Source organism: Pseudoliparis swirei, chromosome 20 (genome assembly GCF_029220125.1).
Source record: "Pseudoliparis swirei isolate HS2019 ecotype Mariana Trench chromosome 20, NWPU_hadal_v1, whole genome shotgun sequence".
Classification (NCBI taxonomy): domain Eukaryota; kingdom Metazoa; phylum Chordata; class Actinopteri; order Perciformes; family Liparidae; genus Pseudoliparis; species Pseudoliparis swirei.
In genome coordinates this window covers 6372354-6398961 of record NC_079407.1, presented here as the reverse complement: position 1 = coordinate 6398961, position 26608 = coordinate 6372354, and the positions used below count along the sequence as shown (strand labels likewise).

Sequence of the window (26608 nt, the reverse complement as noted above, 5' to 3'; positions counted from 1 at the left end):
GCATTTCAGATTGCCAACGAAGCAAAAAACTTGACAAAACAAAGACTGTACATACATATTGTGACAAAGCCTTGTCTTAGTGCGGCTCAAGTTAATGGGGATTTAATGGGGACTCATCCCGGCCACGACCGATGCTCAGTACAGCATGTCTTAAAATTAATTAACACATACCAAGCTTCACACATTTTTAACTGAGTGTTAATTCTATGGCTTCTATATCTTTGTTGATGAGGGCCCTTGCTGAATGATCCAAGTCTTCACTGTTTTTGTGATATTTCAATGTGATATTTGCCAATACTGAAAAGTTATCCCTCCGCTATGTATCTGCTGAAAAGAAAGCAATCCTATGATGATAAGTCACTTATAACTTTTTTTTCTCCACTGAAGTGTTATACACTTGCATCAACAAATGTGACTATTCTGTAGTCTAATCCGACTTAATTTGAATGCTCTCTGGATACTTTTTTTTATAGAAAGGAAAACCCAGAGGCGATGCCAGTCTCTTTGAGAGTCCACGGCCTCAAAAGAAGACGTGAAGAACATAAGCTCCCTTCCATGAGACGGTCGGTCCTTTTGTTTGGCGAGGGCGAATACTCATCTCGCTCCCATAGGTTTAGCTTAGTTGTGTGTATTTGAAAATGAAGTTGAATAAGCAAGTCAATAAAATGAAGCAACTGTTTATCTTGTTAATGAACCCCAAGGAGTGAGAGGGGTGTGTTGTAGAAGCCGATCAAAAACTCACTCGGAACACAGATTTCCTACGAGAGGGAGTTTTTTTTTTAGAGATTAGCAGTTATTTTCTGGTGGATGACCACTGAATTATGATGATGAATTATGTTTATCCTCATGAAATCAGTAATTAAATCAACTGTGATACACTTTCTCAATGGTTCGTCGAATCAGATTAAACTTTCTTTTTTTTAAACTATCCCAAATACAACATTTACTACCCATAAGACAGCCACACATATATTTGGAAGCCTTGCATCGGTGTTGGTCTCGTGCCTGGTTACATTCATATTTTTCTTGGTCTCAGACTCAGGCTGTTCAGAACTGTTTAAGTTGTTCTTGGCTGCTGATTTGGGATCAGCTGTGCAGAACGCTGCCTGATTCTACCAACAAAGTGTTTCCTCTCTCTTCATTCCACAGCGGGCGCAGCTCCACTGCTAAAGGCTTAGTGCCACTGCTACTAAAAATATCCCTGGACACAATGTGGGCATCGAGTCCATCAGATGTGGAAACTAAAAGTCAAAGAACCCGCAAGGAGAGGAAGAGGGAGTGAGACGGTGAGTATGTAGATACCTCTCGCTCTCTCTCTCTTTCCTCTCATTGTTGTCATGCACGGCATCACAATGAATAATGGAGTGATGTATAAGATATTAATACAAAATAATGAAAGTAATAGTCTACACATTTAGCCCGTATCCTCGGAAGGAAGGAGAAACACTTTATGAAAACTTATTTTAAACATTATTAATTGATTGTTGTTCGACTTCCTGCTTCCATGATGCAAGAACAAATGTCAATAAAATGGGAAAAAATGAAACCAATTGAAATGGAAAGATCTCTCTGTGTTTAGGCAGATACGTGTTGGTCCTAAAGGTGGATAAACATCTATAACCCTTATTATATATGTTGATTAGTTTGATGTTAGAAGAAGATATGTTATACATTATCTATGGCTGGATTATTGCTGTCCTTAATCACTTCATTAGCATTGGAAAAACACTCTTGCCTATTATGGTCTTGAACAGAACTTAATTTGCTCTGGAATCGGTTTTTCTTTGTATTTATATATAAATATATATTGTAATCATAATATGTAATCATGTTTGATACTGTGCTAAGACAGACTGTCCTCCTTTATTTACAAAAGTGTATGAACTGGCTGTCGAGGACAATCTGCTTCATTTCATACACGTCATTATTTAACATTTGAACACTTTCTTCTTATCAATGTTCAAGAAAATAAAATATTGGTGGCTGACCTCTTTGACGGTCACACTGTGGGATTCTAGGCCATAATTGGTGCTGGGGTTGAGGTTTGCAGCCGAGTGGATTCATCACGAAGAGTCAAGGTACATTTCATTCATCAAGATTTCTCATCCTATCAAACTCAACAGTGAGCCAATTGGTATTTCAGGACCCTGAAATTGGCCATTAACCTGAAGGCTGTGACCCTTGTTTCCAACAGCCCACAAGCAACACATCCACTTTTTGATGAAATATCATTGCTTGTACTTTGTCTGTAACTGGTATAGAAAATAATACTGAAAAAAGATGATAAGGTAGCAAATTCAGTGCACTCCTGTTCCTCTGGCGTCAATATGTACTTTAATCACACCATCCAAAAGCACACATCTTCTCATAAACCTAACATATTCCACCCACATCAGGCTTGCTGTCAAGGCATCCCCCTATAATAAGTATGTCTCCTTTTTTGCATTTCCGCCATGCATTGACGGTATTTAAATTGATATTCCAGTCAACTGGGTTTTTTGTTCCCTTCTTCCTGCACTTCATGTATCAGTGACGGCGTAGACACATTGGAACCACGTACAAATGACACAGCTGCTTGCTTTAGGAGGAGGCCGTCAAACGGCAATGGATCGGTTATGCTGAGTCTACAAATTGCCACAGTAAAAGGTCAAATTGTGTTTAAAGAGGGAGGAAAGTGTTCAGGGAGTTGTCTACCTTCCGGTCCAGTTCTGTGGGCATGCTAGGTGGATTAACAGAGGTCCTAAACTGAGTGCTACAGATTGTCAGGATTTAAGGATTTGGTGGGGAGAGAGATTGACGGTAGTGCGTGTATATCGCGGTGGAGATTGAAAGCAGATTGCTGTGATTTGAGGATGATTATCCTGCCGGTATTGTCACTGATCTCCATCATCCTGTTTAATTTTCTCAGGAAGTGCAGCTCATCTCGGAGGGAGAGATTCCAACTGCCCCAATCTCAGGCAATGGACTCTGTAAATGGGGAGGATTAAAGGTACCTCTCGCCCTGTTTTTGCATTGCGTCTGTATTCAGTTTAATTTGTATAGCCCAATATCACAAATTACAAATTTGCATCAGAGGGGTTTACAATCTGTACAGATACGACATCCCTGTCCCAGGACCTCACATCGGATCAGAAAAAAATACCAAGAAATAGCAAAAACCCTTTCACAGGGAAAATAAAGGGAAGAAACGGTCAGGAGAGCGACAGAGGAGGGTCCCTCTCCAGGATGGACAGAAGAATAGATGTCATGTGACCAGAAGGAATCATTACAGAGTTATAACACATTCAATGAGTGACAGAGTGTATGAATAGTTGGTAGTAGGCATGTATCTCTTTGTCTGACCTGTTTTGGACCGTCTTTGGTCCAAACGTCATCATTTCTGCCAACATGATCAGATTATTTGACACGCAAGCCCCTTGACTGAATGTGCTTGTCTCGTTGGGCGTGTTTATACCTCTACACGTCTCTTAGGAAAGCCGTGACACGAGCGGTGCGGAAAGTGTCGACTGTCGGCAAGAGATATAGATCCTGGTTAGGCAGGTGGGATCAGATCAAATCACAGTATTAAATTATTGTAATTCTGAGAAGAAGAAGAAAAAACTGCTTCACAGAAGGTCTGCCAAGGGACAGGGGCCAAAACAACTTGCCAAAGAAGGAAATTAATTTGAAGCAAAAGCAACTTGTGAGTGTTGGAAGGCAAACAATATTAATCTCAAACATGAGCATATGTCGTCCGGGTGTTTCTTGGCACTGAGAAGTCCATTAACAGCCAGTTTCTATCAAGTGCGATGGTTTGTCCAAAGCCTAGGTCACAGTAAGGTCAAACAATCTTCCTCAAATGGCACATTTAAAACAAGGTTAATCCTGGTGCTGTCTCTGCTTTATAGAGGGCGCACTAATCTGAGTGCTCCGTTAATAGCCTCTGGAAGGTTAACTCGGAAGCTTTACAGGAGATACAAATGCCCACTTTGAAAGACGACATGCCTACACTCACACACACACACACACACTCTCACACACACACCTACACGCGATGGTTCAGCGTTAATGTACGTTCTCGCAACTCTGATTTCCACTGAGGAAAAAAACGCAGCCAGTTCAATCCATTTTCACACTTTCTTACCTCTAATTGCTTTAACCTCAAATTGAAAAGCAACACGACTATGAATAAAATCAATTTCACTCATTAACGGGTTTTTTCGCCCCAGTTGTTTTTAACACTTGTCAAGGTAAAAACACAAGATAATTCCATCACCGATCACAGGCAGGGGAGAAAGAAGAAAACAAATCAGATGCTTGATTTATGACCTGGCAGGTTCATCACTAGATTTCCTTCAAATAGATTAAAGAAATAATAATTACACAATCTTTGCCAGTAAAAAAATAACGTTCAATTAATAAAGGGTGTCGGGGGGGGAGGTAACAAGGAAGGGATCACGCAGAACGCTATTACCCATAACACCTTGCCTTGCATCAACTTCCACTCTGGCAGAGTGACACTTCGTCTTACTTTTGATTTCTGCCCCATCTTTGGGACTTTGAGACTCCCACCACGTGTGTGTGTGTGTGTGTGTGTGTGTGTTGGGGTGATATACAAGGCGCGGGAAAACATCGGAGCTCTAAATTTGGAATTGGTGGCACCGTGATAATGAGAGTGAGGGGAATCCACAGGGCACTCGCAGGCCAGATTACAAACCCGACTCTCCGGCCGCCTCTGCTCCAGCGCCACTTTGTGAGTGTGTGGGTTTCCACTCGGGGGTTGCCATTGCTACCGAGTGTCTCCAGTTGTTGAGACTCGCTTTTGTCTCTCCGCTTCTCTCTCCTATTGCCTTCTTTCAGCCAGTAGGGAAACATAAAGTCCCATCGTCAGAGAACCGTTTAGCCGCATGCCAGGACCTATGAGTTCTAACGCTTCAGCCGACGTCGGCACATTCAGCAAACGACACGATTCATTTTTTTTTTTTACGGAAAACTTATATAACAACTTCCAGTGAGAATTTGATGTTTTTAACGCCTGAGATCTCCTTTGTTGTCTTGATTTATTATGGGACCTGCATCATTCTGTACGCTCAGCTTTTTTTAATTTACCACTTCTACGAGACTCCGAGGAGCGCCTTAAGTATCATGCAAATTCAGATGTGAAGAAGGGGAAGGGACGAGGGTCCTTACACCAGGAAGGGTATTTACTAATGCTAAAGAGATATTTTAAGCAGGGGGTTAACATTCATTTCTACTGGAGGCTACACTGCCCCCAAAGTAATATATAATACAGCATGGAGGGACACTGATATTAAAGCTTCAGGCTTTTTTTGGGGATTTTTAACCTCGGTACGGCACTCTTAACGACGCTATAGGAACAGAAGCATTATGCTAATGAGCGCCTGACCTGTGAGGAATGCATTTGCTGTTGGGAAAACATGTTGGCTTCCGCCTTGGGAGCTAATTGAGTACTCTGACAATGCAGTGCTTGGCTGGTTCACCTACACACAGGGGTGGAAAATTCAATTTCGCAGCAGGTTCAGAGCACTCTGCAAGGAGAAGCGAGGGAAAAAAGAGGGTGCCTGGATTAAAGAGTCGTGCTGTGTCTGGCTCGGTGGGCATATTCTTTTCATTTTCCAGCCAACGACTCGTAATGTTATTCCGCTGGATTGTGTTTATTCTGCTCTGAATTGTTCTGTCTGTTTATCCAAAGAAAACACACTTTAGCTGAACAACTACTCGCAAAGATTGGGCTTTATGGTGTCCACCTTGACTTTTCATCCACAATCCACATTCGTTTCAACGGTGCAAGATAATGGACTGCAAAACCGAACGGACAAATGTCCACCGGTAACTGTGTTTTCGAGCATATCCGTGTTCAAAAAGGGGAAAAGCCTTTTGTTATCTGTTGGCGGTTCGATTCATCCAATGCATTGTGTGTTTTATTGAATATCTCTATCGCCTCTACAGGCTCAGACTCACTTTCTCTTGTAAACAGATTAGAGGTTTCAATGATCAGTGCCTCTCAATTCTAGATGATTAAGGTAATCGAGAAAACATTTTTGTTGTTGCTTTTTTTATTTTTTATTGCAATTTTCCAATCCGTAGTGCAATAAACACTTAAGTGGGTCGACACGTGCCTCCCAACGACGAAGGCTGAGAACGTCCAAGAACCGTTATCTCTATATTTGAGGATCCACTATTTAGCGAGCTCTTAGAGCCTAATGGGAGTCTTAATTAAAGGATTATTTAAGGCAGGCGCATTGGAAAGCTTCCTGATTTAAGCTTCTATATGTTCAAATCACAAGACTCGTAAGACACCGATCCACATTATCTGCCTAATTAGAGTGACAGGGCTATTGGTAGAGGTGATTTCCAATTAAGAGAGAGAGAGAGAGAGAAAGAAAGAGAGAGATCGGGGAACAACTGTGCTATAATCAAAGTGTCCGTCACTATGACCCCCCACAAGCTGTCCGCAGTTGTATGATGCTATCAAGTATGTATTGCAAGTGGCAGAGGGGCCCAGCTGTTGTCTCTGGGCCAGACCCTGACCCCACCGCAGCATTGGGGTTGGACCCACACCAGTCATATAGCATTGCTCTACATGCCCGTCTTGCTGAGAGGGCACAATAAAGTGTCGGTGGATGGCCTTAAGAAAACTGGAGATGGACCAGAAAGAGGAATTGGCCTCTAACACGGATCACATGTCCACTAAAAACAAATCGGCGCGTGGACACGTATGCAAAACGACACCATGTGGACTCGGCGGGCCGCCTCGCGGTCATCGAGTTGCACTAGTCAGCGATGCGCAGTTAACTTTTTTTTTTCAACAACACATATGAATACTTAATACGGAATTCATTTGCTTGTTTGTTCGTTTAATGTTTGTTTGTTTACCGTCTTGTTTGCGTTGCGAGTTGAACAAAAGAAAATGTCGTTAAAATGCGTAATGAGCCGTTTCGGCGGCGTGATGCTTTGTTGGGTGTCGCCGACTGATCTCGAGAAATAAGAGATCCAGTCGACACGGTGCGAGGGAAGCTGAGGGATGCTGGGGAGGGGAAACAAGTGCACTTTGAAGGTAGGGTTACAACACTCTTGGGACAGCCTGCAGATTTCTCATTGTCATCAACATCATGCCCTTGATCAAAAGCGAACACTGCCCCCATTGTTTGCACCAGTGTGTGTGTGTGTGTGTGAGGGGAGATGGGTGTAAACTTCCTGCCATGCTCCTCAATACCAAGAAATCTATCCGTTTCAATTCCCTTTGAAAGCAACGCGGCTGAATCAAGTTCTTGTCTGACAAATTAAAATCTGTGCAAAGACCAAAGCTCTGTTTAGTACACATTGATTTTGCCACGCTCGCTCACAAAGGCATTTTTTATTGATTTTTTTTTCATCTCTCCTGTCTGACGGAGTACTTTGAACCCTATTCACCGTCGCTGTTTTGTTCTGCCGTCGCGACGACACGGGTTTAAATTTGCATCGTAGTGTTTGAGAGGGCCGGTTCGTCATTCGGCACATTTTTTTTATTTTTGGGAGCTCGACGCAGACAGCAGAGAAATAAACTCGGAGCCGACGCGGTGAACTCGGCGTCTCGCTAAATGACTCTTAAATTCACGGAGCCCCGTTCTCTCCTCGAATGCCGAGCAACGAGCAGTTGATGCTAGACGTGCTATAGATTGTGCTTTGGCATAGCAGTGGGACTGGAGGAGAGGATGAGTGATGCTAATTTCAGCATGGGGGTGGCCAGACGTGGGAGGGCTAAGTAGAGATGGCAGCCTTTTTACCTTCGCATTGAAAATGCGGAAGGTTATGTTTTGATCGCGTGTATTTATTTATTTATTTGTATGCGTGTTATTCGCATAACACAAAAAGTATTAAACCGAATCGCATGAAATTCGGTGGGATGATTGGTTATTATCCGGGGACCATTTGATTAGATTTTGGGATCGATCGGGTCAAAGGTCAAGGTCATGAAAAGGTCAAAATATTCTTGAATCGCATGACATTTGGTAGGATTGGTTATTATCCGGGGACCATTTGATTAGATTTTGGGATCAATTGGGTCAAAGGTCAAGGTCATGGAAAGGTCAAAATCTTCTTTTTACCATAGCACGGTCAATTTGTATCCAATTGACATGCAACTAATGCCAACATGTTCATAATTCAATGCCCAATCTTGTGGTATGCAAAGGTGTGCGCTCTACCGAGTGCCCGTTCTAGTTTTGTTGTTGTTATTAACATGTGCAGCATGTGAGCAATACCAACCACATACCTTGGCTTTACCGAGGAAGCAACTCGACATATTTTGTCTCATTTCCACTGCTAAAAGTGTTGTATGCGGCTAGCCTTCAGTTGTGTTAATGATGCTGCCCTTCTGCTACAAACCAACGCGTCTGCGGAGCCCCTTAGAGTGGCAGAGAGAGTGGCGGATAGAGAGCGAGTAAGGCATCTCGGAGCAGGGTGCACTGAACTAATAACAAGAGTTCAGCTAGTCTGGGGGATGATTCCACCGCGTGGCGTACTGTAATAGACTGCCGTTCTCTCTCCAGGGCACCAAGGTCCTTGGCATTTCTGACACAAACAGCCGCAGTGACAGGCATGCGAACGGGCTGGAATTGTTTATATTCCAGATATAGGTGTAGAACCATACACTCTAAACCCTCCTGTTACCTTCACATTTACTAACATATTTTACCCTCGGGGTCAATTTGACCCCAGCAATTAAAACCTCCAGAAAATTATTCGAATTAATATTGTTTCCCAAGTTTAAGTGAGAGGTACTTTATGTTTGTTTGTCGACTACCTAAATAGCCCTTTAAATATAAAGGAAAATTGATATTTCTTATGTTTGACACAGTGAAAAACAGCTTGGGGTCAAATTGACCCCAAAGAACACCGACGTTAAACATTGAATGGGGTCAAATTGACCCTAAAGGTAACAGGAGGGTTAAGTTAAAACATCCAATATGTCCCCTGTTTTTTTTTTGCACGTCTACAAAAGAAATGTAAAGCGCGAAAGGAAAGGGAGAGAAGGGCACATTTAGTGTTTAGTTCTCCCGCGTTTTCCTCCCTTTCCCCGACAACATGTCTGCCGTCAGTCATCCATTTGCTTCGCTGTCACACCGGCATATGTTGGAGCTGTCCTGTCATGTTGCATTCTGTGAACTTTAAGATGCTGTCTCACTACTCTCTCCCTATAGCATGCTCTGGTTCCGTGTCCCCCCAACTCTTACTGCAGCCGTGTGACTTAATCAGTCTGACAGTCCCTAGGTGCCTGGGGAAAGTCTCCGTCTCTCTCTCTTTCTCCGCAGTCCCTTTCTCCTCAGGTTCACGCTCTCTGTGACAAACTCATTGTGGCACCTTTCGAAATGCAGTGCCCTCTGTTGGATGGCCCTCTGCGGTCTCTTCACACATTGCATCCGCACGAAGACACAAAGTCCACACACTCCGCGGAGCACACGCCCACACACACAGGTACACGCCAAGACAGGAATACACACAAAATGTGGGCATGGAAATGTCAGATGTACGGGTGTCCCCCCCGGGGTACACGCATTACGCCTCACACCTCTCTCTCCTGCCCCAGATAGCCTCCTGGCTCCACCGTGAGTGCTTACCCAAACGGCTCCTGTGCATGAAGTGGAAGCGGCTCTGCTTATTGGTTTATTGTTATTGAGTGACATTCTCAATTAGCTTTCATGAGAGTCTCGTGGTGTCTGACCTCTCTCTTTTGGTTTTCTTTTCAGAGCTCATTATAGAAGCAATGGGATTCTACGTCCGTGGTGCCGGGCCAGCCTTGGCTCAGGTCCAACATGTTCAGGCTAACAAAGTGGGCTAGAGAAAACTTCAGCCACGGTTAAGGACCTCCCCGCAGGGCTTAGATCCTTCACTATTTAATTCGGCATCTTCAACCACTCGACTACAAAAATATATTTATTTATTTTTCTTCCGGAAGAGCCAAATGGCAATCCCCCCCCGAACCGCCGCGTCTATTCTTTTGGGACCCGATTAAAACGTGGGCAGAAAGACATTTCTAAAAGACCAGATATCACAGTTTATGAAGCAGAGGGCTTTTTTTGGAAATAAAAAATAATAATTGAAATGTCAGGAGTACAATTCAATAAATTCCAAATCATATCTTTTTTTTAAATTCTAGTAATAATTGAATGGATTGAGGAAGCCTGTATTTAATGTCACAAGATAATCTATGATTGGTCTTAACTGCCCATGGTGCCAAGTTATTAAACTCACCTTGGAGGGCTTTAATTAGCTTTGCATGTATTCTAACAACTGGATATGACTGAGAGGCAGTGTGTTCACTTGGCCAAGCTGGGAGCTTTCATTCTTTCAAATCAGCTTCAACAACACTTACTGTGGACCTGGCAGTTCAAGTTTCTGAAGGGGCTTTTTTATAAATTTTTAAATACCCGCTGGTCGTACTTCTTCTTGCATTTGACATATTTTGTGTGTTTATTTTCCTCCCCAAGACAAAGTTACAGCGTTGGAACGGTCTATTTGTACCCTTTCTGACCTGCCTTTCTTTCAGAGGACTCTAAATGGACAGCTTTCAAACTGATTGCACCTGACAATCGCTTCCCCCGACATACCACTTCACCTTACTGCCATCTCTTCTTGTCCTCTTCCACATGTCCAAGCATTTTAACGACATAGGCTTCCAGGCATTCTCTGGCCTGGCTGAATTGATGGCGAAAGGGTCCGACGGAGCAGAACAATCTGTACTTTTCAGAGGGGGGGGGGGGGGAGCATTCTGAGGACTTGTGATGGGTCTGCTCAAGGATTCTCTCATTATTTTCCACAGAAGCCGCAATGAGTACCAAACATTTCCTATCTCTCAAAGTGGCAATTTGCTCATTTAATGTGTGTGTTATGGGGGCCTGAGTGACATCCTTTCATCCACCCTCTTTGCACTAATCTAATGCATTTTTTTCTCCTTCTTCCTTTTTATATCTTGGCTGATAATGCTCACTTTATTTCCATTCGGCTTTGTTTGTTCACAGCGATCTGTTGCTGTAATTTATTAGAGCTGTCGGCTGTAAATGATGGGGCATGCCGACACGGCCCAGCAAATGGAGCCCCCCCCCCCTCCCGCCCGCCCTTCTCCTTTTATGGAAAGCTTGCTGCCCTAGTTTTGTAACAGGGCGAAAGAGGAAGACGTTACAATGAAGGTGGCGACATCGACCCCCTGGTGGCCATGCTCAGGGACCAGATGTCCTGTCGGAGAGATGCCGGCTCTCACCTCCAGGGAGCTCTTGGTTGAAATCTAGTTCATGTCTCGGCGGGGGAAACACTACTGCTCCCGTTCCATCATTAATTCAAGGATAACAGAATCCCGAGAGTATTTTTTCTCTCTCCATTGTTGCCAATTGTTTCTGTTTAATTCGCTCCCTGCTCTGCTCCCTCCGCACGTGCATAATGGTCAGGATGTGTATTGCTCAAATCAATATCCGAGTACGCTAAGAGGGATGTATTTGCTCTCGGTGGGGGGGGAAAGAAGAACTTAATCAAATTCAGAGGCAGATTGCAAAAGCATTAGTACGTCTGTGAGATTCATTCTGCATTACCTGTTGAGGCCCATCCATGCATGCAACCCATTTTTTGGGAGTTTGTCATATCATTACCGAGGGAAGGAAAGCAAACGGTCTGCTTGGCTTGCTAAATGTTCGTTTTTGTTCCTTCTTCTTGTTCTCACCCTACTCCGGGTGGTTCAGGATGCTTGACAGATGCCCGCCTATCAATGCTGTATGAAGTACATGTCATTTCCCTCACCGGAGGCTTTAGAGGAAAATGTGATCACAAAGAGATCCCACAATCTTCACGATTTCATTTCCCAGCCCTGGATACTGCCTCTCTCTCCATCTCTCTCTCTCTCATTTTGTCCTGCTCTTCTTTTGTACAAGGCAGCTGCTGGTTTTTGAGATGAAAGACACTTGTTTGGCAGCCTTCAAAGAGTTAGAGAACTCTTAAAGTCACTCGTATTGCAGAGCTGTTCATTCCCCATTTTATATCCAATATGGAGGTGCTGATCAAAAGGATCAGAGCTGAGGGAGAAGCTAAAAGATGTCTACTTTGGAGTAAAAAACAACAACAATACAAATCCATAAACCCAAAGAAGTGTATCTTCAGCTAATGCCAGCTAATTTTTTTTGTCTTTGGTGTTGATGAATCTAAAGGGTCAGAACACATATTACATACAGATGTATTTTATACATTTATTTTTTGCAATTTTATAAATTACTGTGGACAGATTGCATATTTTTTTACTCGTCAAATGAGGTCTTACATACTGGATTGATGACGAGCCATGAACTGGAGAGCCAACTGCCATCTAGAGGAGATCCAACATAAACGGACCAGATAGTTTCTCCATGTTTCAAATTATTCCGCGTTGGAGTTTCTGCTGAGTCGAAGCAAATGTCCTTTTTTTTAATGAAAGCCTTGTTAATAATTCACGCTCAAAACCATGGGAAAGTTTAGGGGTGAGGAGGTGTGGGACTGGAGGGTGTTTTGAGAGGGGATCGGTGACACCCCCCGAACATCCCATATATTACCTCGTTATTCTAATACTCTGAGTGTTTCCCTTGGACAGCAGTTCTGAAGTAGTGTGAACCAAATCTGTTGAGACTAAGGCCACGTTTACACATAGCCGGGTATTTACAGAAACAAAGATTTATACCCCTCCGTTTTCGAAAATAACGTCGTACACACAAGGTCGTTTTCAAAAAAGTTTCTGTTTATATGAACCCGCATAAATACGCCCCCGGGCGCCGTCATAACTATGCCAAACCTGTAGTCGGCAGTGTAACGAGAAGGATAAAGACATGCAAACCAATCAGAATTCTCAAGACTCGAGACATCCGAGGAGTATCCTCATGTCAAGGAGGAAATAACTCAGGCGCACCTGACAATGAAAATGAAGGCAGTCGACACTGGACGTAGGAGCCAGTGTTGCCAGGTCCGCGGTTTTCCCGCGGAATTGGGCTACCTATGAAGTGTTGCCGCGGGTTGAATTTGTTGTCCGCTGGTTCGGGTAGACCTATTTTGCATGCAAATTACATGAATATCTTTAAATAAAAATCCATATTTTAAATGAAATAATTTATTTATACACAAATCCTACCAAACTGACTCCAGATCAGCACGTACACACATGGACATTGGACACGTCCACATACACACACTTTAAAAGCAGTGTATATGGTTTGGCACGGGCATATTTTGAGTTCTGATATTGGGCTGGTACACACAGACCTGGCAACCCTGGTAGGAGTGGCCAAACTAACTGTAAACATAGGACGCTCACATGACATGAAGTATTTTTAGTCGCATACTGTGACGTTTGACAACCTGAAACTCCGTTGACCTAGTTCAGAAATCTCCACTTTGGCCGGAGTTTTTAGAAATGATCGTTTTCCGTGATAAAACCTCAGTTTTTGTGTAAATGAAAGGCCAAAACGCATGAAAATATGTGCGTTTTCCCATCGTGTAAACGGGGCCTCAGATAGGCAAACAATATGAAGTTATAAAATTAGCAAACAAAAGTGAGGAATAATCGCATTTGTGCTTCTTTGCACATGTGCGCAAATATTATAGCGAGAGGGACAAACACACCGGCGTTGAGGATTACGGCTGCAAGGCTCGGATATGCTCAATTGGTTCTATACGCTCCCTTTAGAGATTTCTATTTTCCTTTCTTTGTCGTTCTTTCGTCTCCTTACTTTCTTTCCCCCGAGCGCCCGGATATATTTGTTTACCTTGGAAGGCATTGTGTTGCCATCGCCGTCGTCCGCCCACTGTAAGATAACATTGCATTTCAGCTCAGAGGAAATCCTTTTATTTATCAAATTGTACCTGCTTTGCCGCCCCCCCCCCCTCCCCCAAAGACACCATGAAATCCCTCAGATGTACTTTACTGTGTTCCTCTTACTTCTCACTCTATTGTCTCTCCATCAGTAGGGACCATCTTACATTCCCCTAGATAAAGCATTGTATATATAGAGACGGTGCATGGTCAGGTGTAGATTTCATATATCACAAACCCAACAACTGCAGAGATCAGTGTGTTCAGAGAGACTACAAATCTCAGCAATAACACTGCTTCCATTCCCCCCCCCCAAACCCCTTATGGGCATCAGTGATGAAATGGGACCTAGATTGCAGTGAGCCGGAGCACTGAGCCTCTCTAAGCTCGATACACCTGTGACGATGACTCCGCAGGGTGACCAGGAATTGACAGTCCATTTCATTGTGACTATCCCCTGGTCCTAGACGTCCTGCTCTTAAAACGAAGATGAGTTGACCAATGGCAGATCTGCCTCTCCACCATACGCATCTCGCCTGATGTTAGTTCTTTGCACTTATCAGTCATTACACAGGCCCGTCTCTCGTAACATTATCGCTTTCGATAAGGCTTCAATAAACTGCGCATGGCTTTTAGGGCTCTCTCTCTCTCTCGCCACTCTAATCCAATTTCTGACGAGGAGTCTGTTCATCATCGTGCTCCGCAGGCATTTTCTTTGTCGCCGTGCTCTCGGTTTGCACGGGGATGTAATGGATGGCCTTGCCCTCGGTTCACCCCGAGGCCTTCTGCTTCCTCGACTGTTGGACTTCAGGTTGTCTCAAATGGGTCCGCACGGCGGTATTTTGATTTCATTAAATCGGGTTTAAAAGGTTAGAGAACTGAGGGAGGCGAGAGGTTTGCCCCGGCCCGGTATTGCGAGCCAGTGCGATGCCATTTAGCATTGGGCGGCGGCCAAAGGAAAGTTAAAAAACTGAAATGACTTCTGTGCTCCTTTGTGATTTGCACTAATGTGCCCCAGGGATTGAGCAATGACCACTGTGAATTCCCCCCAGGACGCCGGCCAGATTGAAACCCCTGCCAACAGATTTGAAAGGATAGCAAATCATTTAAATTCCGCAATGTGCATTAGCATTTTTTTTTCAGTGCCTGGGCCAGCCTCCACAATATTAAATTGCACTTGATAAAATAAAATAAAAATCACAGTGCGACAAGAGCTCTTCAACCTCCAAATCAGCAAAGTGAATAGTGGAGTGGCATCCAACAATTAATCACAGCACACTTTAATTCACTTTGTTTATTTGATCAGGTCTCTGACATCAGTTCCCAGAGACACAGCGAAACAAGAACAACTTAAGATAGGAGGCACTGGAGGTGCAGTGTTGCAGGGACCCAGAGCATCGGAATATCTATCTAAATATTGCCTTGCGCTGATCCTGCTTGTGGCACCACGTTATTAGTGCGTATAAAAATAGGCTGCGCATTAAAGTGGGCAGAGTGAATCCCAGCAGTACCATATTAAAGAAACATCAGACTCACAGGCTGGCAATCAATAAAGCTATTTTCTTATATAAGGATATATTAATGTTGGAGGATCAATACAAATCCTAATTTATATCTTGCTGTAGACCAATAGTGTTCAGCCCTCACTGCTCACACACTTAAGGGTTTCTTATCCGTTGTCTGTGCTCTGGCAGATTGCTCTTTGGTAATGCGAGTATAGAACGTGTGTGTGTGTGTGTCTGTGTGTCTTTCAATGCATGTCTTCTTGCGGGACGGCTGTGCCAGAAGAAGATTTGCCTTGTAAACAACTGTTATGACACAGAGCCACGGGGCTCACGCTGAATTCATCTCGGGTCCAATCGAGGGGATCTTCTATCAACATGCAAACCAAGCACCCCCGTGTCACAGTTTCCCTGCCACTGGTGATACATTCCCTCAGCAAACACACAGATAGGAGGCCGGGTTGGCACGGCGCCAAGATCGGCGGTGTTGAAAGAGTGTTTTTGTCGGGGGAGAGGTCGCATGCAGGGCAGTGTCTGGCTCCTATGCTAACATTGCGATCTTCACTAGTAGTGAATGGGCCTTTCTTCCCCCGATTGCCCAATTGTCTTAGTGGGGAAAGGCAGGTGGCTCAAAGCCTTCATTTGGCATCTGGTGGAGGGGAAAAAACGAAAATCCACACATCTACATAGTGTGTGGGAGAGTTGGGGGAAGGTGGCAGAGTTTTTTATTTATTTTTATTTTCAAAGCTTCACATTCCCCCCCCCCCCCCTTTGAGGATTTCAAAAGTTTTGGCTTCAATCAAGAGCAAGTTTGTGCTGCTATTGTGTGTGTGTGTGTGATGTGCTACCCTGAATAAAACATTCTTTGGTTTCAGTGCCAGATCAAATAGCCTTAAAAGAGCCATGCCTCTCGCTATCGGTGTCTGCTACCACAGAGGGAACTATGTTCTTATCCTTTTATGACATAGAAGCTGTCGAGCGCTAGCATTTAGCACTGCTGAGCACAATCTAGATGCATCTACTGAAATGGAGGCACATTAATTTTTTTTTTTTTGTGTGTGTGCATTTTTAGGAAGTGTGCTGGATGCACATCGGTAAAGTGTTCCTGTCCCACACACACACACACACCTGGATGTTTTACAACTCTTTCAACTCTTTGACAAATGGATTTCCATGACCTTAAACTAAATTTCCATAGCCAAACATTATGTGAAATCTTGGTGTATACATGAGTATACCTTAAAATGACACAAATGAATGAGAGACCATCGTTTGATTAAAAAAATGAATATGTATATACATGTTTATTCTGTTAATCAAACTGTGTAAATGATATTCTGAATATAAAAAAATATCCATGACTTTTAGAAAACATTTGGGATTCAATTTTTTTTCGAGGACTTCTCCAGGCCTGGAAATAGCAATTTTTAGATTCCTTGACTTTTTCCGGTTTTCCATGACCGTATGAACCCTGTCTTTCCAAGAGTGGACTTGATGATATCAGAGACCATGCAACAGCCTCGACAAAGGGAGGGTTATGTACACTCCCGTTCAAAAGTTTGGGGTCACCCAGACAATTTCGTGTCTTCCATGAAAAATCACACTTTTATTTATCAAATGAATATAAAATGTAGTCAAGACATTGACAAGGTTAGAAATAATGATTAATATTTGAAGTATTAATTTTGTTCTACAAACTTCAAGCTCAAAGGAAGGCCAGTTGTATAGCTTATATCACCAGCATAACTGTTTTCAGCTGTGCTAGCATAATTGCACAGGTTTTCTAATCAGACATTAGTCTTCCTAGGCGATTAGCAAACACAATGTACCATTAGAACACTGGAGTGATAGTTGATGGAAATGGGCCTCTATACACCTATGGAGATATTTCATTAGAAACCAGACACTTCCACCTTGAATATTAATTTACCACATTAACAATGTATAGAGTGTATTTTTGATTAATTTAATGTTATCTTCATTGAAAAAACAGTGCTTTTCTTTGAAAAATAAAGACATTTCTAAGTGACTCCAAACTTTTGAACGGTAGTGTACATGCTATTGACATTGTGGCTTTCAGAAGATGTGCTGAAGTTGTGATGGCGGACAGAGACACATCCGCATTCATTCACACGTGAGAAGCTTCGCCCTCCGCGGATTCTGCGTGTTCACGTTAAAAGGCTGATTTGCATTTATAGTGCCATTCAGGGCTTGCAGCTCTAATGATCATGTCACGCCAGTACACGCATTCACCTGCATAGGCTACCCCCACACACACACACACACACAGCAAATGCATGTGAAGTTGTGCGGTAGGAGCCACTGTGATGAACCTTCGGCGTGAGAATGTTGGGACGGTGAGGAGCAGAGGAAGTGATGGGGAGAAAAACGCGGCAGAGGCGAGATGGCCGAGTTCATCCAGGTGTAATATTGAGCTGTCCCAGAAACTTCCCGCCAAACACCGGGAAGTCGTTATCAGATCAGCAACCCAATTCCTCAAGTGCCTCCTGTGCTGAAGCACCACATGCATCTTCGCGCGCTCCGGCCTAAAAGCCCTTCACAATCACGTCCCTGCATCGGCTTCGTGGGTTTACTCGCAAGCGTTTTGGAGGAATAGCGGGACGCCCGGCGGGGGGGAAACGGGCAGCAGCGCGTTGCAGAGCACGGTCAGCGCCGCCGCCGCCGCCATGTGATTTACTGCACGGAGAGCGTTGTGCTCTCCCAGAGACCGGGACAAGGCAGAGTATGCGTGGATGTGTTGCACATACTGATGAGTCAGACGTCAGGTTTCCGGTAACGAGCGGCGACGAAAACTCCCTGCATGGGATACATGACCGCCGACCATGCGGCGGCCTCTTGGCATGTAACAACATACATAAATGACCGTATTTCAAAATAAGGGTGCGTGCATGTGCTCAGCATACGGCGAGAGCGACGACACTAATCAGGCACAAGTTATAAACCTTGACCTTCCGACGTAGAGCTGCACCGACCCGCGTGTCAAGTTTACATATGAGGTGTCACATTACATCACATGTCATCTAGCAGACGCTTTTATCTTGAGCGACTTACAATAAGTGCATTCAACCAAGAGTACAAACTCAGAACAACAAGAATCCAGAAAGTAGCATTTCTTTTAGAAAGTCGAACTACAAAAGTACCATAAGTAATAGTACCATAAGTAAGAGCCATTTTAGTGCCTATGAAGTGTTAATCTATTTTTTAAATCACATATCGTCGGAAAATACGTTTTTTTAGTTTCCGGGTGAAGATGTAGAGACTTTCTGCTGTCCTGATGCCAGTGGGGAGCTCATTCCACCACTGAGGAGCAAGGACAGCAAAGAATCTGGATTTAGTCGAGTGATTAGCTCGAAGTGCAGGAGGCGCAAGTCGATTTGGCCGTTGCCGAGCGGAGCGAACGGGCTGGAGTGTGAGGTTTGACCATATCCCGGATGTAGACGCGGCCCGATCCGTTCGTAGCACGGTACGCAAGAGCCAATGTTTTTAATCGGATGCGGGAGGCCACCGGTAACCAGTGAAGAGAGCGGAGGAGCGGAGTGGTGTGGGTGAATTTCGGGAGGCGGAAGACGAGTCGAGCAGCAGCATTCTGGATGAGCTGCAGAGGTCGGATGGCCTTAGCTGGTGTCATTTCAATCAATTCATTCCAATTACATATTGAAGTGATTAGTGAAATCATTCCAGATCCTGCTTCCCATCTCGTGAATCCAACTCCCTTCACCTGCCTCTGATCACTCCCTCGTTAGTCCCTCATTACCTTCACCTGGTCCTCACGCCCTTCTCACCTGCAGCCCATCCCCTCATTAGTCCCTCACTATTTAGCTCCCTCACTTTCACTTGTCCTCGGCCAGATTGTCTTGTGTTTTCCTGCCAAGTTCTCCAGCGTTATTAGAGTATATTCCTGACCTGCCTGTTCTGACCCTGCCTGCCTGTCTTGACCTCTGATTCTCTGCCCCGCCCCGCCCCTTTTTGGACTTGTTTGCTTCTTGTACTGATCTCCCGGCTTTGATCCAGCCTGTTTTCAACCAAAGACAGTCATCTTTCTTACTCCTGTCTGAGTCGTGCTTTTGGGTCCACGTTAATAGCACCGTGACATATACAGTCATGAACAAGGTCAAACTATGGAGTCGGAGGACCTGCTGGAGCCTGACCTGGAGCAGTTTGCGGGAATCGACAACAAGCATTAATAATAACTATGTAGAAATAGAAAATGTTCTTGCTAATGGTCTCGTTTACTTATAGAGGTCACACAGATATAATACATCAGTATTGAAGTCCCTTCAACTCGATTTCATGACTTCATTACATTACTAAGAACTTTACTCTAAAGCAAAGATAACACTTCATTAAAATGTGCACGGAATGACGACATGCGGAACTGCGAATGGTCCTGCAATGTAGGTGTAGAGAAACAGTGTTACAGTTGATAATCAATAAAATACGAAATGTTTGTGGTGAAACAATATTTGTGTGCTGAAAAAGAGAAGCAACTGACCGAGCAACAGGGGGCTTCATTAGTAGTTGGGCAATGTTAGTTGCATTTGTTAACAAGGCTACATAGCAGATGAGCTAAAAAAAAGGAGAACATGGTTGGTAATGGCAAGAAGAGAAGTGCTTTTCAAACAGCGAAAAATAATCTGGAGCCAGACCGTGACAATTATTAGAAGAAGAAATGATGCGTGATGTGATATTTCAATTTTTCTTTTTTAAGAAATTTGCACACATTTCTACATTTCTGTTTTTTTAACAAGATGGGGTGCTGAGTGTACATTAATGAGAAATAAAATGAACTTTTTTGATTTTAGCAAATGGCTGCAATGAAACAGAGTGAAATATTGATATATATATAGCAAGATCTTATAACATAAGCAAGATCTCATAAATTGAAAGAGGCATGAATTTGATAAGATGGTTCAATTAAGGTATGCCTGACAATAAACCATAGTATTTTTTTGTAGTTGTAAGATGTATTTATTTATATTTTTTATTTATTTATATTTAGATGTTTATTTTAGGTATGTTTTTTATTTTCAAAATAAAGTGCAACATGTAAACAGTGTTTTTTATTTCAAAAATACTGTTTGTTAGTGAGTTCGTATTTGTACAATTTTTATTTACCACTGAATTCCCCCCAGGACGCCGGCCAGATTGAAACCCCTGCCAACAGATAACAGATAATTCATATTTTAAAAAGATTGAATCAATGCAACCCTGTGGGGAGAACTTTTATTCAGTAACAAATAAATAGAGGCTGAAATTAAGATAAAATGAAAATGTTCTCAGCATGAATATCTTGAACAAAAATCATATTAATTCCTCAGCTTTGCAAAGTAGGGTTTTGACAAGAAAGGAACAAACTTTGTTTTGTTATATGTTTTGAACCAACCTTGTTCAACAGTAGCGAGTTAAAAAGCATATCCATCAAATCCTCGGCTAGGTAGGAGGTGGGATTTGCATAAAATAGACAGTCGAGCTAAAAACACCAACATTAGATTTTTTGTCTTTAAGCCCCGTTGTGCCGATGCTTTGAAAAATAAGTATGATCCACCACGACTCCAGTCACAGCACCCCCACAACTTAACACACAGCCCTGCGGAGCTGACTTTAGTCGCTCTGCTTGTTGTTTCATGTGCATTAAACTGCAATTTAGAAGCCATTAATCCACCCCGTAATCTGTTACCAAATAAAATCCCGATTGCGGCTAGAAAGGGTTTCCGCACAATATCCCGCATGAACCGGCACTTTGACAAGTTTCTTTAAAAAAAAAAATCCAACTACCTCTCTCATCCTGTCATCCGAGGATAACCTTCTCAGACGGTATGTTAATAATAAAGAAAGCAGAAGTGCGGCCGCTGACCCAGCCGCTGCAGGTGACCCAGTGATCACAACAGCATACTTAACACTGCCGTGCCAACGAACATGTAATCCGGGATAATGCCCTTTTGCTGAGTGCTCCAATCTGGATTAATTCATCCCGGAGGAATGAGATCCAGCAGCAGGGTCTCAGGGAGAGAGGAGATGAGGCGCTTGGGGCTTGATTGGTTGGTACTAAAGAAAACTGTTGGGGCTGGTAAGAGAGTCTTGGAGATGGATAATGACGCCCGACCGTAAACAGCTTGATTTTTGCTGACTGGCTGCATGAGAGGAAGCAGATCATTGCCTGGTTTTCCAAGAGCACTCCAAACTAATCATATTCCCTTCCCTGGCTGACCTGAATCCTGACAGACTCGAAATGAGGCTTTCCTCCAGTACTGCAGCCCGAATGTTTGAACTTGGCACTGCCGGCAACTGAAACATTTGAAAAGGTTGCGCTCTTACATGTACACAAGCCCATCTCTTTGTTTATTGATTTATGTATCTAGTGCAATAACAGCCGAAGCAGATTTCTCTTGGAAAAAAGGCATATCTCGTTGTTGCGACAACCATTGGGCAAACATTATGGACTTGCGAGTTTGAGCTGTCCAGCAGCAGCATCTTAGATTATTTATTCATATGTTTACGTATTACCATAAATATCCAACAGGGCACTCGGCTCAAGGGGATTACAGGGGGCTTAATCTATCGTGGCACAGAAATGAGCAAGGGGTCACAGCGGCTGAGGTGACTTAAGCTGGCGAGCCTTGATGGGACATGAAGCACAAACAAGAAAAAAAACTGCATGCCACTGGGCCCCATCAGGAATTGATGGCATCATCTGTCACTCAAAGTGTTTGTGTGGCATAATCCAGAGAGGATTAGCAGTCCTCATACCAACTGCCATGTGTGGGGAGGGCCAGTCATACACACGGGAAAGCACACTTTTGTGTTTCTTACCAGATATGCAGCAGACTCCCGTCTGAAGATGGACATTGTAGTGGCCATTTGTCCAAAAAACTCAATTTATAAAACTATAAATCAAATTGCCTCTGACGCACCGTGGGTTTTTGAGTTGACGGAGCCAAAAGAAAGTAATGTCCATTTCCATATGTCATTATTCTTATAATTTATTTACTAAAGAAACAAAAAAAAACATAGGCCACCCCAGTGCATGCTGGTCCTGAAGCTACCCACACCTACATATAACCACAGGTGGCCAGTGTTACCCAATCAGTGAACCAATCCAATAAATAAATATATTTAAACAACAATCACAATGAACTAAACTAAAACTATAAGAAAAAGCTCTTCTAACATATCAAAATATAACAAATAGGCAATGATTAATCAATATTACTTTACAATGAAACTAAATACAAATGTCAAAACAAATAGCTCCAACAGACATATTTAGTCTTTGTTCTGTGGTTTGAAGTTATCTTACTTGGGTTATAAATATGACTGCAATGGTTATGACAACATGCAAGAAAATGTACATTGGTGTTAGATTTCCGATAGAAAGGGGATGAATCGATTTGAATACCGCTGAGTCATCACGATCATAATCCGTCCATCAGACAGCAGTGTGTCCTGCTCACAGATAACTCTCCATGATAATGAGCCTGAACGTTGGTATTTATGTGCGAGTAGTGCTGTGCAACGTAATGGGGGCTGTATCTCTTTTTTTCTTTCTTTTGAGGATCATTTTTTCCGTCTCTAAAAAAAATCCAGACATGACATTGGAAAGACATTTAATTAAACTTTGGTTGAGAAATATGTATCAAAGCCTTGCGCCCATGAAAAGCAGATTTCGAGTCGTCAGTCAGCAGTTAATAGACAGCAGTAAATGACATTTTGGGGGTGCTAAAACAAGCTTTCCAGGACGAGGAAACAGATTAGTCTGGCTGGGTGGTGAAATTGGGGGTTCTGACACAAGGCGCTGAAATTTAATGAAGTCGATTGGGCAGGGGGACATTTTTTTTAGTAAGATTGGGATCTCCGTCCTGTGCAGCAGCACTGCCTCTAGTGGGTCGAGGAGACAGTGGACCAAGGTGTCATTCAGAGAAAGAAAAAGAGGGGAAATGAGAGAGGAAATAAGGCAGAGGGGGGAGGAGACGAGCTGAGCCCCGGACACTTAACAACGAAAACGTGGGACTTTTCCCCAAGCGTGTTTTCTTCAGAGCCTGGAACATCCAGGACAAGAATATTCTTGAACTGCCCCTCCTCCACCGGGACATTGTGCTCTCACATAAATTACCCTTCCACCCCCCCCTAAAAAAAAAAAGATCCGATGCGAGGAAAATGGGTAAGAGGTGGTGCGAGGAGATGGACGAGGCGGTCCTGGATACGTTTGGCCTGAGGTGAATGTGTCCCCTAGACTCCCTGATCCTCCGGACTGGCACCGCTGTGTCATTTGTCAACCGGCAGGAGGAGTGATGGCGAATAGAAAAAAGGTGCCCTGGGTGAGGTAACAGCACAGCGAGCATCTCGCAGCAACTTCCCCTCCTTCTAGATCTCTCTCTCTCTCTCTCTTTTTTGTTATTTTTGAATTGTTTTGCCCCAAAGTTGAGAGAAGCAAAGTGCCCAGTGCATATGCATCGCCTCTTCTCTCTCTCTCTCTCTCTTGCTCATTATCTCATTCCTCCCCGTCTGTTCTCGCACTCTCGCAGGATAACTGCGTCTAAGTATATGACTGCCATGGCCACAACTCCCCTCTGTCCCCCTGTTCATAAAAACGAAATTGTTTTCTGCAGCTTTTTTTATTTTTGCTGACACCGACTCGGCACATAAACAGACCCGTAATTTGTTCAACGACAGTAAGCTACAGTGGAAGCACTTTTTTTTTTATTCCTCAGAGGTATACGCATAGATAAGTTATAGGTTGTTATCCCCTGTTTACCTGGCGGGGAAAGAAGTATTTTTATTTTATGGTAATAACTAACTGCTGAAATACACCGCAATTCTCTTCTCATTCCAGTTGTAGATAGAGCGTTAGTTGTTCCTGGAACCGGAGTTAAGCCTGCGATAACGTGTGAATAAAAATGGAATTGTCACCGAAACAATGTGCGAATGCCGATAAATCAAACTCCATCTGCATTTTCTTCTATGTGTAATATGAAGAGGACGTGATTCGTGGGGGGAAAAAACGTGCGAGAAATGACAATACAGCAGAAATAAGTCGTGGCCACGAAACTCAACAGATGTCTCACACAAAATGTAGAAGGGACTAATGACTGACGGTGTATATCTGCGTCACAGTACGCACAGATGGGACAGAATTACTTGACGGTGACACACAGAGGGGGCAGAATACAGCAAAGCAGCGACACCAGTAATTGCAGCCTCGGTACGGTGGCCGATGCACTATGTAACTGCCCCGAGGCGAAGGCCACGACCTCGAGAGGAAGCTCCCGTTGTGCTCTGTCCAGTCTCTGGGGAGGGGGGGGGGGCAGCAGCAGCTCACACAGACAAACGGTTGTAGCCTATATACCAGAGTCGATAAAAAAGAAAACGGATAATGCAGATGAAACAATCTCGGAGAGGAGATCGACACCCGTTAAAAGGATGGGAGGAGACGCCAAGCGAGAGAGAGAGAGAGAATCTGTTTCAAATTAGGCCCCGCTGATGTTATCAATTTGACATGAAAAATGAGCCGGTGGGGAAAGCACCAGAGCAGAATGTTGTATTTGATGAAGAGTGTTTTGTTTATATATATTCACTTGTGATGGGCTGTTAAATCAGCATGTGTGAAACGGCCCGAGTTCAATGCCAGACTGAGGACCTCATATTCTGAGATGTCTGCGTAATTCTGTGAAAAAGGTTACAACTCCCTCTGGGACACCGCTAAACAAGCACACGCGCACGCACACACACACACACACAAACACCGACAGACACGCATCCATTCATGCCGTGCCCTCCTTAGAATGTGGTCCGACGCCACGGGGTCACACTTTGAAAAGAGAGGTGTCCGCTGTGTCATTGACCCCCGAACCCCGCGGAGCGTCAGCCGGGTGCGCTGGTCGCGGGTCCGGCATGCCGCTCGGAGCTGACCCATATCATCCGTCTAATTATTCCCCTGTGTGTGTGTGTGTGTGTGTGTGTCCGTCTCATCCAAAATCCACGGACACCCCGGAGGGTAGAGTTCTGCTGCACACTTTAACTCAACCTCTATTGTCTTCCAAAGACAACCACCTGGTGGCAAGCCGGGGAAACAACTCATCCATCCTCATTCTGTCCACAAGCAACATGTCTAGGAATAGAAACAACAACAACAGCGGATAGGCTACTGTCCCCAAAAAAGGCTGGAGTTGCCAAGCTTTACGCACGGGTCTGCGCTTATACCCCGTGAACTTTTCTTTTGCCCAGAACCCCCGCCCTCCTCCCTGTAGTTGGACTCAACAAGGAAACGGCTGTCATTTCAAAACAATGTGACTCCGGAGCGGACGCTTGACTGAATGGATGTGGGGTTAAAGGGCACCGTCAATGCGTGGCACGGGGAATATAAAGCCCGCACGGGAAGTGCTTAACTTGTCTGGTGTGGAGCTGACAATGAGCCTGGCTGGTGGGAACGAGTGTAGCGCGCAACTATTCACAGCCCCAGGACAGCGCCACGGAGACTTGCCCTCCCTCTAATTCCCCTCTTTCTCGTTTGGCATCAGCCCCCACACAGTGCACACGCGCAATCGCTCGATATCACAAGCATGTGAACCAGGAGCGACTCGAGACATTAACAGCAAAGACACCGTCACACAGCAGTCACCAAATCACGCGAGATGGGATATGAATATAAGCAACTTCATCTGGAGAACTCACCATGTCCGGAGATCCACAGGAGCAGAAAGACCCGAGGGATCATGACTGTGAAGTGGAGAGGGCAAAACCTACGACGAGAGACAGTGGGCGAGTTTGAAATTGAAGTTGGCAGGCACACACACATGCACGAGATGAGACAGTGCTCCTCTGTGCTGCTGGGGGGTACGGGGACGGGGGGGGGGGCGGAGGCTACAGTCCCTCAGTGGCGTCTCCGTTTACCAGGCTGGTAGTCTGTCTTCAGTGCGTCAATTCTTCTTCTTCTTTTTCTTTTTCTTCTTCTTTATCTTCTTCTGTTGCTGCTGATTCTTCCTCTTCTCTCACTCTCTCCACGAGTGTCCTTCTCCTCTTCTGTGGTACTCTTCAGAGTTGTCGGTGGTGAGCGTCGCCTCGCGCGCTCCCTTGTTGATGAGCGACCGTAGACTTTCTGTGTCTCTGCTGCTGACTCGCGCTCACTCTTTCTCTCTCTATCTCGCTCTCTCACACGGTTTCTTGTTGCCCATCTATTCTCAATCTCTTCAGTCCTCACTTGCCTCCCCCCTCCCTCTCTCTCTCTCTCTCTCTCTGGCTCCACCACTCACATCACACAGCAGACAGTCAGGGGATGGAGCTCCAGAAC

The 26608-nt window shown here is 44.2% G+C and overlaps 1 protein-coding gene across 4 annotated transcripts in view; it reads right to left on the bottom strand.

Moving 5' to 3' along the window:
* Nucleotides 1-26116, bottom strand: part of kirrel3b (kirre like nephrin family adhesion molecule 3b) — a 172509-nt gene extending 146393 nt beyond the window's left edge. For all 4 annotated transcript variants that reach the window (XM_056441963.1, XM_056441965.1, XM_056441966.1 and 1 more), the window contains exon 1: nt 25993-26116. In XM_056441963.1, coding sequence (XP_056297938.1) covers nt 25993-26116 — 124 coding nt within the window. The remainder of the gene's footprint in view (nt 1-25992) is intronic.
* Between the last annotated feature and the right edge of the window lie 492 nt (nt 26117-26608).